General features: G+C 46.2%; 1 protein-coding gene across 1 annotated transcript in view; it reads left to right on the top strand.

Annotated features, from left to right (window-relative positions):
- The first annotated feature begins 200 nt into the window (after positions 1-200).
- The window catches only part of NEURL1B (neuralized E3 ubiquitin protein ligase 1B), a 31,542-nt gene continuing 13,205 nt past the window's right edge, over positions 201-18,537 (top strand). The window contains exon 1 of the mRNA XM_074156113.1: positions 201-231. Within this exon, the coding sequence (XP_074012214.1) occupies positions 201-231 (31 nt within the window). The remainder of the gene's footprint in view (positions 232-18,537) is intronic.

Genomic DNA, 18,537 nt, shown 5'->3' with positions numbered 1-18,537 from the left:
CGGCGTCGGTGGTGCTTGGGGCGGGTGTGTGTGTGTGTATGTGTGTGAGAGGCGGTGCGGGGCGGGCAGCGGGGGCGGCGCGGGGCGGGGCGCGGGGGGCGGCGCGGCGGCGGGGCGCGGAGCGGAGCGCGGCGGCGGGAGGCGGGCGCTGTCCATGGCCCTGCGGAGCGCCGGGCTCCGCCGCGCCGCCGAGCGGAGCCATGGGCAACACCGTGCACAAGACCCTGGCAGGTACCGGCGGAGGCTGGGGGGCCGTGGGAGGGTGGTGGTGGGGGGTTAAGCGGGGTGCGGGGGTGCTGTGGTGCCCCGTCCCGGGAGATGCTGGGGGAGAAACGGGGGCGAGCCGGGGCGGGCGGGATGGCTGTGCCGCCCCCGGGTCTCAGCCCCGCGGCCCGGGATAAGCCAAATATTATTTTTTTTTTTAAATATAGTTATTATTATCATTATTTTTAATGTTCCCCGCCGCAAGGGGCACCGAGGCAGTGATGCTTAAGCAGCGGGGTACAGCTTCGCCCATGTGGGAGCCACAAAATCGGGTGAAGCGGAGCTGTTCTCACAGCTGAAGCAACGATCCCCAGCCTTTCGGACGAATCCTTTCTTTTGGGGGCTTTTTCATTACCCGCCCCCCCTCCCCTCCCTTATTATTTTTTTTTTTTACAGCAACTTTTTAATGTGGTGAGTCGTTAGTTGTTCAGAGTCGCCAGAGAAAAACTATTTGAAAGCAGGTCTGAAATGTTTGGTAGCCTGCCCTGGTTTTAAACTGCCTTTTTTAGCGAATTCTGCGCTTACACAAGAGATGTACAGATTCTTTTCCTTTGCAAGTTCATAATTCTGGGGCTTTTTTCGTCCTCAGAGAATCGGTGCACAGTAAAAGCACTTGGTCTCTATAGAATCAACAGTATTGAATTACTGAGCCCTTGCCAGTCTGTATCTTCAGCTAGTTTGCTTTTCTTTTCTTTTCGTTTCTGCTCTTGCAGAGCTCCTGCGTTGCATCCTTTGTACTTTGGGCTCTCATAAATAAAAAGGGTATTATTAAACTTATTTAAAGAAGCAGGAGGACCTATTGAACACACACACATGCCTCCCTGTAATCAGCCAGGGAGCTGAATATAGAAATAAAGAGAGGAATAGATTTGCATTTGGATGTGCCACATATTGTTTTTTGCAAAGAGAGGGTGCTTGGGACCTTCAAGGCACAAAAGAAAGCTGCTAGGCTTGTGGTTTAGCCATGAACCTATGATTAGATTTCTAGTTGCATCTCCTCTTGTTCTCTATTACATTTAAATGGGAAATTAGCTCCTTTCACAATACGGAAGTTTTCATTTTTTTTAAACACCTCACTAACTGGCAAATAGAGGCATTGTAAAGAGTGCATGACCTTGGCGAAAATTCATTTTGTGGGTCAGCTTTTCAGCTCGAGGCAACATCCAGAGACGCATCCAAAAAAAACCCAGCAGAGCCAGGGAAATATCCTTGGGTCAGGGGAGGTCACCTCGGTAAGGCTAGAACTTCCCAAATTAAAAATATCGTACCTGCTGGGACGTGGGATCTAGCTGTGAGCTCTGTTCCAGAAGGCTGGGAGTTGTATCAGCCGTTCTGCCTATTGCTAGAACAGTCTCTCCTGAGCAGCCTTCATATGCACAGCCTTACACACGTGAATTTAAAAAAAGGGATGACATCAGTTGTACCGCAGTTCTGTGGTTAAAGAGTTCCTAGCGGTGCTTTCAAAAGGAGTCGTTAAGAAAGAGGAAAAAGTTTGATGGAAAGAACTGAAGACTTGATTTATGTAGACCTCCCAACTCTAACATTGTTCTGGTGGCCTAGAAAATTTCTGTCCAGAAAATCCAGCCTAGAAAATCCGTCCTGCCAGGTGGAGACTGTCTGTAAGGATTCCTTTGCTGGGGATAGTCCATTTGCAAACATTCATCCAATTGCGCAAGGCAAAAACACACAGGACGCTTGAACACCGTTTGCTAATATGTTGGAAGATGCTGAAAGTGTGTCTTTTCCTCAAATTCAGCTGTGTTCAGTTTTTACAGAGTAATGACAGTTAAAAGAAGCTATTAACCTGTGGCTGCAGAAGAGATTTTGGATGTTTGCGATTTAGAAGTTTATAAATGAATTTTGTCGAGTTGGACACAATTCAGCAATTTTTCATATTGATGTGGTCGGATGCATTGTTTGTCTTTCATTATCCAAATGGCATTATGGAGGGAAGCAGGTTTAGAACTGTTCTTGGAACGGTCCTTTTGAAAATTATAGTTTTCTGGAAGCCTGCGTTGTTGGATAAAATCCTACTTATAAATGCTATGACTGTTTAGAATTACTCAAAGATAATCAATCAGAATTAAGTCTTTCCTCTTCTTTGTCTGAAATGCACCTCTTTCTTCACCCTGGCAGACTGAGCAATACACTTCCACTCTCGTTTTAACTAACAGAGGAATCGCTCTCCCCTGTCCCATTGGCTGAAGTAGTTTATTTAGTTAAAAAAAAAACAAACCCAAAACTGGAACACCCCCAAACTGAAATTTGCCTCTCTGTTGTGTTAAATCGATTAACTGTAGAAGCCTACAGATGTTGTTCCCCTTTTGTTGTTTCCTTCACCGTTAGTAGCTGAAGGTGGAAAATGTCTTTCCCTTCTGATCAAATGTAGAGGAAATGTGGGGGGACCGTCATCATCTGGCTCCTGGAAAAGCCGAACAATCAACAATTCAGTTTTTATATAGAAATGGAAATACTCTTCTCAAATAGCGGAATTAAATTTTAAATCCTATTGAAAGCAGTTCGACTCATTTTTATGCCTAAGTTTGATTGAATATATTTTCTGTGCTTGTTGCATCTTTAAATCCTTGCACAGCCTCAGCCTTTCTCTCCACATTTCCATGCAATGAGACAAGAGCACACGCTATCGGTGCCGGAGGAATTTGTATCAGGAGCTTGGGAAACTCATGTTTGCCAAGTGTCTGATGGTTAACACACAATGGATGGAGGCTTTGTCAAATTAACAGCGAGGTTTCTAACCAGAGTGGTATTGAAATGAGTAATAGGCTGGGGCTAATGAAAGGCAGCTTCTATATTTGAACCGGTTGAGGAGGCATTTGAATGGAAGAGAGCTGAGATGTGTCAGATACGCTTAACAACGGTCCTGAGGTGGTGGTGGAAATTGCTCTTATCTAGATGACAGCTAAATGATACGTGACACATTCCTCCGGCAGGACGGTTGCCTGCTGCGGCTGGCCTGGCCCTGGTGGGTGAGCAGGAGCTCCTCACCTTTGGGCTCCTCGGTGGTGCCAGTCCCTGACGCTCACCCTGTGCCAACCTCTCCAGTGGGAGAATCTCCCGCTGCATCTCCAGTGCAATGTGGGAATTTACGCCTGTTTGTCCGTATTTTCCTGCCTTACCGCTGCCCATTGTTCGAGACGGTTTGCGGGCAGGTGGTTAGGCAAGAGTGAATTCTTTATTATTGAGGCATGCCATTTTTCTGTCTCCTACAGGTGACAAACTAGGTGTGCAGCATTGCAGCCGATGGGTGGAACTTGTCCTGACCTGCAGAGTGGGCTGGGAGGCCGTGCAGATGGTGGTGGTGGTGGTGGTGGTGGATGGGTCACATACCAACATCGGGCTTTGTGGCTGCTCTCACCCGCCGTGCTCCATGGAGGATTTGCTCTCTTGAGTTAACTCCTCACTGGCGAGCGAGGCAGCAAGCAGCACCCATCTTCACCCCAGCATCATGGATGGTGCTAATTTCTCTGTGCTAATTAGCCTTCTTTAGCAGACACTTTGAACAGGGCTCAGAAAAGGGTTAGTAGCCAGATGGGGTCATGAAGCCTCCCCTGAAGATGCGGGAAGCTCAGTGGGATGTGAGGGCTGGCAGGCTGGGAAAGGTGAAAATTCTCCTGACCTGGCGAAGCCCCTACATGGAGCTGCGAGGTGCAGGAAAAAGGGAGGAACAACGTCTAGGAGAATCGGGCAGGCAGCAAGGGTCCTTGTGGTGGATGGCAGCTCATCGTGGTGGGGTGAGCATGGACAACTGCTACTGCAGGCAGGCAGGAGGCACTTGTTGGCCAAAGCACGAATAAAGGACTTTCCAGTTGGGATCCAGTTGTTGATCCTGGCCCAAATAGGGTCATTGGTATTTAACAAAGGAGCCAAATTCCCTTTTAAGAATCCGGCTGGGATCTGGTTGCAGTGCTTCTCCCACAGCCTTCCTCACAACTGCAAGGAATACCAAGTATGAGTGGCATTTGTGTCTGGTAAACACAAGGGAGAATGGGGCTTGTTCTGGCAGAAGTGACTTCAATTTCTTATTTTCAATAAATTATTTTGTATTCTTAAGAAAAATGCTTTTAGTAATGAACCCTTTCTCAGCAAGTTGGAAATCCCAAGTTTAGACCTTCACTGGGCTGATGGTGGTGGTTGTAGGGTCCCGGTTGCAGTAGAGCAACAGGGATTTATAGCTTATGGGTAAAATGTGATGTTTCTGTGTATCCTTTTAAAAATACTTATGCCTGTTATCATAATATATGCAATTCTCTTGTAAGAAATGAATAGCAAAAACCACAGAGTGGGAAGAAATCTCTGTGCCTTTTCCAGGGGCTAAAATCACAGCTTCAAGGAGCATTTTCATTTGGATTTTTTCTCTGGTCCCTCCTCCCCCTCCAGTTGCTAGCGATATACAGTAGGAGGAGTTCTCGGTATTGTGAGTAGGGAATGAGTTCACTGAATTATTTGGTTTGGTTCCAGTCTGACTTCAACAAAACTACAAAATAACACTTCAGGTTGTTCTGGTTTGAGTGAAAAAGGTACCTGTTCAGACCAGTTTTTGGTTTGGGTTTGGTTCAACTCTGATCAGCACTGATTACAGGTGTTAATCCTGCCTCAATAACAGCCCCATTTTGCCTGTTTTTCTGCCTCTTTTAGTCCGAGACTTCAGGTTTCTAGAGTCTGTCACTGATTTTGCTGCTGACTCCCTGTGTCACCTTAGAGCAAGTGGCTTTATTGGAGTCTTGCTTTGTATGTAAGAGAGGTAGGAAACACTGTTTGGCTCACATGGGTATACGAGAGTTAATTAATTAACATGCAGGCATGAAGCATCTCCAGGAGGAAGGTCATAGAAGTGAAAAAAAAAAAAAAAAAAGATTAATTCGCTGCTTCTTTTGTAGCTTTCTACTTTTCCACTCTTCAAAAGGAAACCCGTGAAACGGCTCAGCCTTCCCTGTGATTTAGAGCTGGAACAGGTTGATCGTATACTGAGGACTATCTTTAACCAGCCTCGCACAGTACATACCCAAAAATGTGCTGCAGCCAACTGGCGTGATTAATTCAGTGCTACTGTCGGCATCTCGGCTGTTGAGTCTGGAGAAACAACTGTACTTGAATGCGGGAAGGCATCACCTGTCAGGACGGTGCTGAGCGGAGCTGTGTGTGGTGCCCCGTGGCCGCTGTGCTGTCAGGCACACGCAGCACATTGCCAAGTGTGTCGTTAAAGCGAGAGCTTCTCGTGGCTCTCCACTCTCACGCTGGATAGTGCTGGGCAGGTGCCCTCTCTTCTATTTTATTGTTTATGCTCTAGAGGGGAATTGCTTTACTAAGAGGTGGAGTATCTGACAAACAGCGCTTTTTCCCTTTTATTTCTTTGGATAATTGCTGCAGATCAGAAGGACCTGTGTGTCATATTCTGACCCTACTGTAGATGCTTAAAATCACACCCCTGAGTCTGTGTGTGTAGGCAAAACTCTTAGAGAGCCCTCACCGCGGGCAAAGGAAATTGCTGCTTCCCAGCACATTATGATTTGACAGCCTATGGAGGTGCTTAAGGATGTTTAAGGTGTTTAACTTTAGGCAGTCAAGTTTGAATTTGCGGGCATTAGTGTTTTCTTGACGTGAAAAGGATGAGTCACCTTGAAGCTTATGCCGCGCTTCTCTTCCCATTCTAGTAAGGATCCTCCTTGCATAGCACATTCAATGGCTTTTCAATTAGGAATGCAAATAAGCACGTTGGTCCTCGTTAGCTCCAGTGGATTTAGAATTCAAGCTCACTGAATTTTGGAGTTGTGCTTTTGGACAGTGTCCTGCTGCACAGTTTGCCTTGGAAGGAAAGGTTTTCTTTCTCATCAGCATCCTGCTGTTTACAGAGCCTATCTGTGCGAGTCGGTAGCTAAAATAAGAGCAGGCTTTCCTAAGGTGGAGTGTGCATGTCACTGTGATGGATGTGGTGGGTTCAGGAGAGAAGCAGGGAAGCAAATCTGCTGAGGCAGGCAGGGGTAGAGCTAGTGAGAACCCTTTCATGAGCTGCAGGATGGGATGAGGCCAGGTGTGATCCTCTGAAACACGTGTCAGATCCCATCTGAGTTTCCTTATGGGGAAGGTGTGTGCAATCTCCTCCATCTCTTCTCTTTGTATTTCATTTGGTCTGATACTCCGTTGTTTGTCTCCTTTCTTGTGCCTGGAGCGGTTTGGCATCCCGCGCCTGCTTCTTGCCACGGCAGCCAAACCGCACAGCTGACTCACGATGTGCACCATCCCTGCTCCTAATGAGCTCCTCGGCCACATGCTCATTTGGGGCTTCCTGGCATCAAAATGTAGTTTGGGCGGTAAAGCGTTCTCCAGCCTCTACCCAGAGGGCAGATGTGTGCTCACTCACCAGCAAGCCCAGAAAGAGGTGGGAGCCCCAAGGGAAGGGACCTGGCTCCATGTCACATCTGGGGGAGGCTTTTCTATCTGCGGCAGCTGGAGACGTTCTGCTGTGGGAGCATTTCCATACTTTGTTCTGTCTTTCTTTTAGGCAGCTTCTCCACTCTTGCCCTTGGCATCACTAATCTGCTGTGTGCAGAAGGGGACTGACCCTGCATCAACGGTCCATATGTCTGTTTGATGGCCCCAATGCCCTTAGGTTGTGAGATGCAACCACTTCTCTGAAAACCTCCCCATCCCACCTCTTTTCATGCTGCAAATACAGCAGGACTGCCCAGAGGCATTACCTGGGGCAATCCCTTCCTGATGGGCCCTTAGATAAGATGTGTGCCCAGGGGAGGACGTCCTTGTCGGGAAGGAGATGCTCTTTACGCTGGGTTGTACCATGTCTTGATGATGGCTGTATTTTTTTCCCCTCTATATGTTAAAAAGCATGAATCACTGGCACCGAGATGTCTGGTTGAAGGCTGTATCTCAGCATACCTGTGCCAGCTTTTCCCTTCAGACCTGGATGCCCTGTTGTCTCAATTATTGAGTGCTGGAACGTTAAATTCCTGGTGTCTGAACAGTTGCAGCGGGGCTTTGGGGAGGAGTGAGGGAGGGGAAAGTGATTTCTTGCTTGTTAATTTGTTTTTCCCTCTGTGTCCAGGGAGATATCTTCCTGTACTTTGTGTAAGCAGGGCTTGCTTTCCACCCAGGAGTTTTTTCTCTCTTGGTGCTTTCAGACCTCTGGCAGTGGAGCAGCTCGGAGATCTCCTGTTGAGAGGATCAGACTCCATCCCTTTCCCTGCTCCAGCAAAACCGTGTCATTTTTTCGTTTCTACACCAACAGGACTGGTGTAAAGAAACAAATTCAGAAGATAATAAATGACTTCTCACTTACTGCTGGAATTACGTGGGAATATTCTTTAAAGAAAAAACATTTTAACTGCATTTCAAAGATTTTCAGTGCAGCAGGGAAATCACATTTAGGATTTTTTTTTAAGAACTACTCATACTTGAAAGGGAGAAAAATGGATGGAGTTGCGTTTGTAGAGTTGTTGGGTAGGTAGTTTCGTATAACAGGATTTGTTTTCGCAGTTTTCTTGTTTCCCTGTGGATATTTACATAATAATGAGGCTCTTGTACTTTAGGAATTCTTCTGTTTTAACCATCCGTTTGTCTGTGACTCGAGGTTTCTTGTGACTGCGCTCCTGATGGCATCATGTCTTATGGCTATGTGGGAGAAATAAATAGATCATATGAAAACAAAGTTCTGTTTTTCATTGCCGGTGTGGCAACACAGGGAAGACGGTCAAGAGAGACTTTCCCTGAGTGAAAGTTTTCCATCAGGTTTCCAAATGTCAGGGAAAAAACTTGTTTGATTTTTGCCCTCCTCCATAACTTGAATGTTAAATCTGCCAAGCCCTGCCTTGACAAGCCAAAGATAAAAGATTGAATATCCCATTTGGCAGCAGAAATGCAATCATTTCATTCAGGTTTATCTCTCTTTCCTCAGCGATAACTAGCACTGTGGCAACAGCTTTTCTCAGCCGGTTATCTGTTTTGGTCTCATCGGGGCACCAGCTTCTCAGCTTAACATGTTCTTTAATTTACGGAGTGGAGTTCAAAAGTTATCTCCTCAGTGTGATGCTAAGGTTGAAAGCATAATTCCTAATGAGGGGAAATTGCTATTTCTTGGGGTCTTGAACTTGATGCGGCTGGATAGAGGGGGTTTTTTTTTGGTAACAGAAAACACTTGGCGCTTGAGATCTGTCTGGTCTAGTGTCCTGATGGTGCCAAAATTGCTGCTAAGAGGAGCAGCTAAGAGGCTGCAGTGCATTACAGGCTTTTTGGGAGGAGACAAGACCAGGATGTTGGTCACAAGCTCTCCAGACAGCAGCTGGGCAGGTTAACACTGAAGGAAAGCCTTGGTGGAGTACAGTAAATTGGAATATCTGTGTCACTGGAGGTCTTGAAGAACAAGTTTGTTGTTCATCAGTTAGGAATGGCACTGTTAGAGCTGGTCCCATCAGAGGGTAAAGGTGGGCTAGATAATCCCTGCGGGCTCCTGCCAAAGAGGTGTGCCCCCAAGAAACAAACGCCTCTTTAAGGGACTGTTCTTTGGCAGTCTCCTTTCCTCAGGACACCATCAAAAACTCTTGATTACATCGTCCTGCAAGGTGAAAGGGTTTGTGAGTATGAAAACTGAAATCATTTACTAACTGGCTGTTGCTTCACTTTTAGTGATAAGGAGCGTTGGCTGGTATACTGCGCGGTGGCCATTGTGCTGGCTTATAAAACAGAGATAACTTTCATATGATGGTTCATGGGGACAAACTACACAATGGAAAGAGTGTTTAAGTGGCTCGGCTTTTATCTGCTGATCAGTGTTGGGTTTGCTCTGGAACACGGTGCCCCTCGGGACTCCATGGCTGACTGGTGAACGTGGCCAGGGGACGAACCTGCGGGGACACGGGGACATGGCACGGGGTCTGCACAAGAGCTTTGTGGGCAGAGAGAGCTGAAAAATGAAAGTTCAACGTTGAGACCATGTGTGCAGGGAGGGAAAGCTCGATGCCAGCAGAGCTTCCCTGCACTTGCATGGAAGAAGGCTTGCAGATATTTCGGTGTGCCAGGCATTTTGGTGGATCTCTCCTGGAAAGGAGATGTCCTTTGAAGAGTATGAGGCAGATCTTCACACTGGCATCTGATTTGTGAGTCTTAAATAGCAATTACTGGATGATTTGCCAGCAGCAGAACAGCACTGCTTGTGCTGCTGATGTGATCAAAGGGAGAGGGTGAGAAGGACAGATGCTTCGCTAGTCAGAATTTCAAGGAAATCCATCTCGGTTAAAGTTTATAAAAGCTGATCTTAGCCAACAGACCCTATAGCGTGTCTTTAAATACCTCAGCCTTGAGCAGCAGTCTGGACCGAGTCATGCCTGGGGATTCCTCTTAATAGGGGGTATTATGAGGGCTAGGAAAAGACAGAGCAAGATACAACCACACACACACAAAAAGACCAAATGCTGTGAAGTATGCAAAATCAATCTTTTGAGTCTGGGTGTTGTTTCCAGAAATGTCTGAGTGGCTCGGGGCAGACGTAGCCTGACTGCAGTTTGTTTTGCCCATCAGCCCTGGCAGTTGTGCGGTGGATGCTGGCCCCACAGGCACTGGCTTGGCAGCATCACCCTGTGCAGGAAAACTTATGTCGCGCTTGACCGTGTAGGTTCAGAGATCTGGCAACAAGTGTTTTTGCGTAAGACCTTTTGTATACATGGGATTGTGCAGGAAGAGACTTTTTTTTTTCTGAAATAAGAATGCCTTCTTCCAAATTAGCTTAGTTACCCGCTTATGTTACCCGCTTTGAAAAGGCATGTGAACGTGCCAAATACCAGTGTCTGCCCATAGATACTGGCAATAATGAATCTGCTGTCCATTCGCACCCTGCCTCATTCCAAAATAACTTTCATGTCTAGACAAAGGATGCAGCTCACCTGCAAGGCTCGGCTGTCCCCTCTTGTTCATTTTGCTATTGCATAGTGAATAAGATATTAATTTATTTTAAAGGGTTCCAAGAAATGCCTCTGCAACCCCAATGTTTATGTAAGAGAGAAAGAGAAATTCATAATTTATTGAATTTGTATGTGTTCTGCTGGGATTATTCATTGGAGAAACGTACTAAGTGATTTTTTGTATCCTAGTAACCAACTGTGGTTGCTTTTCCATGAATAATCTTTGTAGTTTAACTTGACCAGCCAAATCTAGAAGGGAAAACTCAAGTAAATTAAATTTATCAAGGCAAATAATTACAAGGCACAGATAGCTTTTTGCAGGTGAGAGAGAACAAATTTTTTTTCTCCCTCATTTAACTACATAATAATCAGATTGACAGATGCTGTCTGGAAAGTCTGATTTTACCGAGTAGAACAATAGCGGAAGTTTGAGTTGTAATGAACTGAACTTCAAAACTTGATTTGTTTAATATTCATAATTAATGAATTGCTTAAAACAGTCCTTTCCTCCCTCAAACAAGAAATGTGATGGTTTTCAGCACTTCTAAGAGCAGTGCAGATTATTTCCCTTCTACATTACAGGGATGCCAGGGTGCGGAGCCCAGGGTTGGGGTCCCCCATGGCTCAGAGTTCCTGGCCTGTGAGACGTAGTTAGTAAAATGCTCTGCAAAGCCCTTTCTCCCTGAAATGCCAGCCCCACGTGGAACAGCTGGAGTTTATCACTTAATAGAAGTGTTCGCATTTTTCTCCTTTAAAATTTATTTTGATTAAAAATTAGCCCCTTTGCAAAATTGAGTTTCAAGGGATCGTGTTTCTTTTGAGATGCCTCTTGCTCTTGGAAATATTAAATGCTAATTTTAGAAGCAAAACAAAAACAAAAATTTGCTTCGCAGCTCCCTGAACATGTTTACTATTTCTCCCACCCTCTTCAAGCATTTAGCTGACCGTCTCTAAGCAGAGGGCAGAGGTACATTCCTTCCAGAGAGGTCAAAACGGCTTCTCATTTTAAAACAAACTATTTTCAAACCATCTTTGTGTATGCATTCCTGTTTAGTAAATGTTTATACACCCGTGCAAAATAACTGCACTCCTGTAAATACTGAAATCTATGGGCACGCCACTAGAATCAATCACCAAACCACGTCAAGCAGCCCTTAGCTGGTCGCTCAGATGCTCCTCTGAGATGAGATTAATGGTTCAGCCTCATGAGACAATCCCAGAAGAAGGGAGAAGCTTTCCTTCGTGTCTCTGGAGCTTGAGCGTATTTCCCCCCTCCCTGAGGTGCTCCCTGCCTCTTGTGTCTGGAACACAGCCCTGCCTCGAGCCATCCTTGTTTCCTCCTCCCCAACGGACTAAAGGTGATGGGCTGAAGTGTTAGGTGGATCAGTGCTGAGGACTCTTCTGTGCTTATATTCCTGCATTTTCCCTTTCTGTACCTGTACAGAGCCAGGGCATCACTTTGGCGTGGTTGCTGTTGTGCACCTCCAGGTGTCATTCATTACTGCACACTCATAACCTCAGGCCTCTGCCTACTGAGTCAACTCAACGCTCTTCCAAAGCTCTCCCTCTCTTTTTTTTGTAATCTTTTTCCCTGGCGCTAAGAGCAGCACTGGAAGCACCAGTTGTGACCTGTCTCTCTCTGTGGCAATGATAAGAGTAGCTGAAGGGAGTGATGCTGCCTTATAGCTCACCACTCCGTTGCCTTGGAGGGTTGTGGGGTTTGGGACCTGAAGTGCTTTTTCTCCAGGGAAGTGGCGGTTTCCCCGAAGAGGTTTTCGGACAAGGCATGGTTGGTGGCAGAGGGGTTGTCTGGGGTGCAGACACAGCACTGCTTGGGATCCATGCTAGGGAGCAGCCCTGGGGCTGTGGTGGTGGGGGATGACAGAGTCAGACATGCCGGCAGAGCTCCATCCTTCTGGTGGCCCCATGTAACCCTGGGTGCATGTGCAGCACCAGGGCTTTGCCCAGTGTGGACATGTAGGTCCATTCCCATGCCAGGGGAGGCTCCCGGTGCTGCTTCTGCCTTGGAGAGGTTCATGGCTTGGCTGGGTCTGCAGGTATTGCCCCACCAGCAGCTCATCCTTATTCGGCACCACCTCAAGCTAATAAGATGCTGTTTTTCAGCATCCAAGCAAAGAAAGCATTGCAGTCAGAGAGCTTTTATATGTCATTAACACATGACCACATGGCACTGCATGTTGCAGGTGAGGGCTCCTGGTGGTTTAGCAACGGCATGAAACGTTTCTGCTATTGATCCTACTTGACCGTGGAAGCCTAAAAAGACCTAATGCGGCACAGGAGGACATGCTGCTGTCTCACCAAGCTCTGCAAGCATAGGAAGCTGGGCTGGCAAACATCCCTGAATTTGCTGTGGTCAGGCAGGCACCTGCTCCAGCCTGGAGGTGGTCCCATGTCCCAGACTCTGTCTGAAAAAAACCCACTGTGGTTCTAATGAAGGGGCTTTCTCATTAGGTACCAGTGTTTTTAAGCATATCAGCATGCACAAAAGCATGGAAATGGAGGGGGTAAGGAGGGCTAGGTCGGGGCAGGCATTTGGGGCAAGGTATACATCCCAGGGGGATGCTGAGGACAGGCTGTGCCACTTCCCGGCCTCTTTGCCTCCTAGTATCCGCCACGAGCAGCTCTTGCAAGCAGCAGGCTGGTTTCTCCAGCAAAGGGTGATGAGTTTGTCTTTGGTGGGTTGTCTGGTGTGCCTGTCCATCAGGAGAAGGTCAGACAAGTACCAACGTGCATGCACGCCTTGCCGTGGCACACACAGCACATAGGTGCTGGAAATCCTCTATGGACCTGAGCCAACGGAGCTGTGCCAGGGTGGACACTGGCCACTGCCATTTAGATGATTTTCAGGGTTATTTTTAGCCATCTGGAGTGCAGCTCGCTCCATTGAAGCCAATTCCTCGATATGCTGGCCGGCAAGGGGGTTGGGCAGACGTGCCTCCTCGAGGGGAATGTGCCTTTCCATGGGATGCAGGGAGGTTTCGGGGAAGCCGAGCCTCTCTCCTCCTTCTGCCAGCAGCAGGTCGCTGCAGTGGATGAGTTGCTTAGGAGAGGGCTTTCCTGCAGCTCTTCCAGCGACTGCTCAAGTTTGGTATTTCGAGAAGGTACTGGGTGAGCCGTGGCACGGGTAACGCTCAGTGCCCTCTGGATTTGGGACCAGGGGAAAGCTCCTGTGTGGGTCCGTTTTGATGACTTCAGGCTTTCTGTACATTTGGCATCCCTCTGACAGCATGTTTCCAGCTCAGAAATCCCTGGGAGATGGTGCGAGTGGCACAGGCAGCATGGGAGACACTTGGTGCCATCCATTTTGGAGAAGCAGAGGGACAGCCTGTAGTCGTGCCGCTGCCTGTGTTTTGTTGTGGCCAGAACCAGCAGAGGCTCTAAGCTGTCAACATGTAATTGTATATTTTTTGTCTGGTAATAAAAATTCGTTCTACCAAAAAAAAAAAAAGTACCAAAAGAACCACCCAAAGAGAAACAAATTCTTTCTCTCCACAGTTTTCCATGTGTGATTTATAGGTGTGTTTTTCCAAGTAAATCCAAACAAGGCCAGTGAGTGACTCTGAATTTAAGTTTGATTCGGTTAATTGAAACAAGAGACATCTGGGTGGAAACGGGAGGTTTTAGACAGCTGTTTATATTGTTTCATGTGGGATTTCTAAAATTTCCAATTCCATAGTTGCTAAGGAGTGTGCTGTTTGACTGTTCAGTGGGGTTTTATAGGTGTAAATGATCTATGAACAATAATTTAAAAAGTAAGACTGTAAAGAATATATAAACAATAAAAAATGCATAAAAAATAACAACAGCTTGCAGCTCCTGGTAAAGTGTTTTGAAGACATTGACTAAGTGTGCTCTGCTGAACGATGGTCCAAGCTCCACCTTAAAAAGGTGGGAAAACACGATGAAGCCCAGTACTTTTATGTTGCCTGGACCTCTCCTGGCAGGCAGGCGGCCACGGGCGGTCGCTGCTGAGGCTGCGGTGCCGCTGGTTTGCTGTATAGTTCACACATTCGCCCCGTCTCTTGGGAGCGATTCCTTCCTCCAGGGGAGGGAGCAAAAAAAAAGGCTTTGGCCTTTCTTTCTCTGGCCAAAAAAAGCTGGCATTTATCTTCAACAATGCAAGGAATTGTCTCTCATCTCCAGATTTCTTCGGTTCACCTGCCTTTATCATCTCTTGGCTGGGGTACCACAAAGGGAGAGGAAAGGCAGAAAAATGTTGGTGTTGACTTAGGTGTGCTGGGATCAAATCCCACTGGCGTTAAGAAGATTGACATGGAGGCTTAAAAATAAACCTCTCTTGCTCAAATCCTTTTTGTGTTGAAATAATTGAAGACATTTGAGATGAAGAAAGGGGCTGAGGTCATTGTGTGTCCAGTAATGGTATGACTGTATTTTCTTTTGTTTGGACAGTTTAATGTCTTGAAGTGGCTCTTGTTTCCTCTTATTAATTCCTGTAAATATCATGGAAAAGGATCTCACAGCTCAGCCATGCAGCAGCCAAGTGTTGCACAACCACCTGCCTCTCAGACTGGCTTCACAGCTTAGCAGAAAACTATGCATTTAAAAAAAAAATCAATCAAGGAAAAAAGGATGCATCTTTTTCTAGTGGAACATTTTCTTCAGTTTCTGGACCAGCAGAGAACTCATATCTTATTTCTTTTTCTGTCTTCTTTTTTTTTTTTTCTTTTAAAGATTTTTGGCTTTATTTCTGAAGATGTACTGTATTTGGAAAAAGCTATGGCCTATTTGTCTGAAGATTAACTGAAACAGCCAACAAAATGTGATATTATTGTACAGGTTGGGCTGTCCATGAGTTGAGTGAAGTCACCAGCCCTTCAGATCACTTGGAAAGAGAGCTTGGCCAGTATGAAATTTATGCAAAATCTCCCTGCTGGGAGAGTGTTGGCCTCGGGCACCAGCCCACCCAGCCCAGGCTGGATCAGCCCCTGAGCAGTTACCTATAGCCATTACAGTTCCCACCACCACAAATCCCTTTCTGCTTTGCGATGCCTCTGGGGGAACTAGCCTGGCAGAGTGGAAGAGCTGTACTTCTCCCCCCCATATTTAATTATAACCAGTTATTCCCATTCCTTTGGCCTGTTTTGGATTCTTTACATATTGTTTCGGAAAAGCTTAGTGGAATCGCAGCCTTTGTATATATAAAATATAGGATGATTGAAGACCTGGCCACTTCTTTATTTAGGTTCCTCAGCCATGCGTTCCTCCCAAAGCATTTTCCCCTCTCGCTGCCAGATCACTGTTTAAACTGTGTGTAAATATAAAAGGAATTGTGGACAACATTTTTAAATCCTGCACCATGTTGGGAGCAGGGCTTGCTAGAAAGAACATCTTCCTACAGGCCTATTTTTTTGCCTTTTCCTGTGGTTTTGTGGCTCCTTTAGGACAGATCAAAAGCCCTGTATGGGTGCCACTGTTAAGTCTAATGTCTCTTTGGTTATCCATCCCTGTTTGAACTGAAATAGTTCCACCATTTTCTCTTTTAAACGGAATTCTTTCCTGTCCTCTGAGTATAGAGAAGTTGTAATTAGGTGGAAAAAAAAAAGACACCCTTAGAACCACTGTGAAGAAGGGAGATAAAGACAAAAGAGGCTTCTGTAACAAATTTGAGGCAAAGAAAAATAGCAGGTTTGTTCCTTTTATCATAAGGGTTTTTTGGAAAAAGTTGAAGGCAGAAATCAATGGCCAGGCTCTCCTTTCTGCGCCTGTAGCATCACTCTGAGTGCTTCTCTCACCCTTCATTTGCAGCTTTTCTTCCTCTGTAGTCCTGGCACTGGACAATTCCCACGGTTACGGCAAAGTTTTCTTGTGTTTTTCCTGAACGTGGAAAACAGACTCGGCTCATAACACTTCTGGGCTCAAGCATCCTGGACCCTGCCTGAGTCACCCGTGGCACAGCTCAGCTGTGGCGTGTACGGGACAGTACAGACACGGACTCGGGGGGCTCTGACAGCACATCTTGTGTGCTGGCCCTTCTCCAAACCTGCTTTTTGGAGGTGGGAAGGGCGTAAGTAAAAACTGTATACAGTCCAAATTCAGAGGGATGAAGACAACATAAACGCCAGCTTTTAGGGTGTTTTCAGAGAACAGTGCATCGAAAGCCAGGCTAAATTACCACTATTAATTTTCAAACCTTCTTTTTTCCTCCCTGTTTCACAAGCTGCCCTCCTGGTGCAGTGCCGTGACGCTGCCTGTTGGGGATGGGTGGGTTTCCTGCATCAGGGAGACAACAAAATTCTTTCCCTCTTCTTGTTCCTGTCTGTGCGGGAAGCGACACATTGACAGGCTGTGGGAAGGATGTGCCAAGCTCCAGCACTCTTTCCGTAAGCCCTGCATTGAAACTATGGGGTGGAATAAAATTGCTGCTCTGAGGATATTAAAAGGGAATGCATTTCATTCTCTGATTTCATTAAAAGCCATTAACATTGGAATGACATGGTCACTATTTATAAATCCCCAGCGCAGATGACTTGGTACAGCTGGTCAGAAGAAAAGAGGTTCAATGGAAGCAGGGAGTCTATTTGCATTAATGGTCATTACGTGCTCCTCTGGTGGCGAGGGGAGAGGGTGAGGGCATGCACCATTTCAATGTCAGTGATTATGCCACTCACGTGTTCTTGTAACTCTCCAACGAATCACATTCATGGTTGGAAAAGGAAAACACCAGTTCAGAACGATGCTTTTTAAACATAAGGCATTGCTCTGAAAAACAATCCTGAGCTGTTTGTGCTGTCTGTAGGGGACAAGTTGTCTTGGAAGTTAAGAATTAAGGAGTGGAGAAGAACTGGGGGCGAGGAGACAAACCCAGATTTGTTTTTTAATCTGTGAAAATTACTCTAACTAGGATCTTTTCTGTGCAGTGTGATTAACCAGGAACATATGATGGGTCTCCCACAGACACAATGGGGTCCCTCCCTGCCTCAAAACCAGAGCCATGTGGTGGCCTCAGGCCTCAATGGACCAGCAGCACTCAGGAATACAGCAGTTTTTTTGGATGCCTTGGGTTTCTCTTAGGCTGTGTCTGCGGTCCTTGCTGCAGCAGTGACCACTGCTGGCCTGGAGCCGGGAGGAGGGGGAAGGGATCTCTGAGACAGACCCCAGTGGCACAATATCCTATAAAATTAAGAGTATCTCTATGCCATGAAAATTTGTATTAGAGCCATGCTTTAGAGCACTGAAACTGCTGAGGACAAAGTCCTTCTCCTCTAATGACTGTAGGAGTCATTAGAGAGAAAGGTGCCCTGACACATGTGCTGTGGGACTGTCCTTGAGTCAGGCTATGGAAAAAGGGAACGCACAAGGAAGATGGTGCATTAACTTGCAGTGAAAGCAACACACTTGATTTTAAAAAATTGATGCATCAGAAGATGGTAGTGGCCTTCAGACCTGCCCGAAGTAACATCCATTGAAAAAAAGTAATAGCTTAACATTGTAAATCCATGGAAATTGGACCCCATTTCTGCATTAATTCAGTAAATCAAAGCAGAACACAAACGCCCCAGAGAACATAGGGGTTTTTGTCTGCATCTCTGCTCCTTCCCTCCCATCTTTCGGTCTCCAGCTGAGTTCATTCCTCCCGATCAGTCTTTCCAGCCTGAAGTGTTACATCTTTTAGTGCTCTCTGCTTTATGGTACACTTTATTGTGTGTTTCCAGAACACAATGAAAATAATAAATCACCAAAATACCTATTTTAATCACTGAGTGACGAGCTGAGCGTTTGGATTTGGCAAATATTTAATCTCCCAAGCTAGCAGTCCTCAGAAATCATTTGTGGAGCTGCTTAAACAGATGTCAACTGCTTACTTCTCACTGCTTTTGATCACCTCCCAAAACCGTGCTATGGCCTCTGAGTTTAGGACTAGAAGATAAAGTGAGCTGAGTGGCCCTCTGCTCTCCCCAAGTTAAGCTTAACTTTCTAAAGAAGGTAACAATTTTGCAAAAACACAATTCATCAAGTAAGAGGCACAGGTTTGCTCTCCTGGCGTGTGAAATCATACGCAATGCGTATGCAGAATATTAGTGAGAACATAGTCCAAAAATTCCCAATAAGAGCTATAGTAAGAGCGGATGACTGATTATTTTTGACAAGATGTTTTTATCATTAGCCAGTAGCCAAAAGTTCCATCTAGCTTTGCACCCCACCTTTTATGACTTTCAACTCCCTGACATCTTTCGAAGCTCTTCGGCTCGTGAGTGTGGCCTTCTGACTGACACGAGCCAGTGGACTTGGGTGCCGAGGCCATATAACGGATTACAATAAGCTGTACCATTTCCAAGGCTCCTCATCTATCATGCAGCTGCTTTCA

Source organism: Numenius arquata, chromosome 11, assembly GCF_964106895.1.
Source record: "Numenius arquata chromosome 11, bNumArq3.hap1.1, whole genome shotgun sequence".
Classification (NCBI taxonomy): Eukaryota; Metazoa; Chordata; class Aves; order Charadriiformes; family Scolopacidae; genus Numenius; species Numenius arquata.
This window is presented reverse-complemented; position numbering and strand designations above follow the sequence as displayed.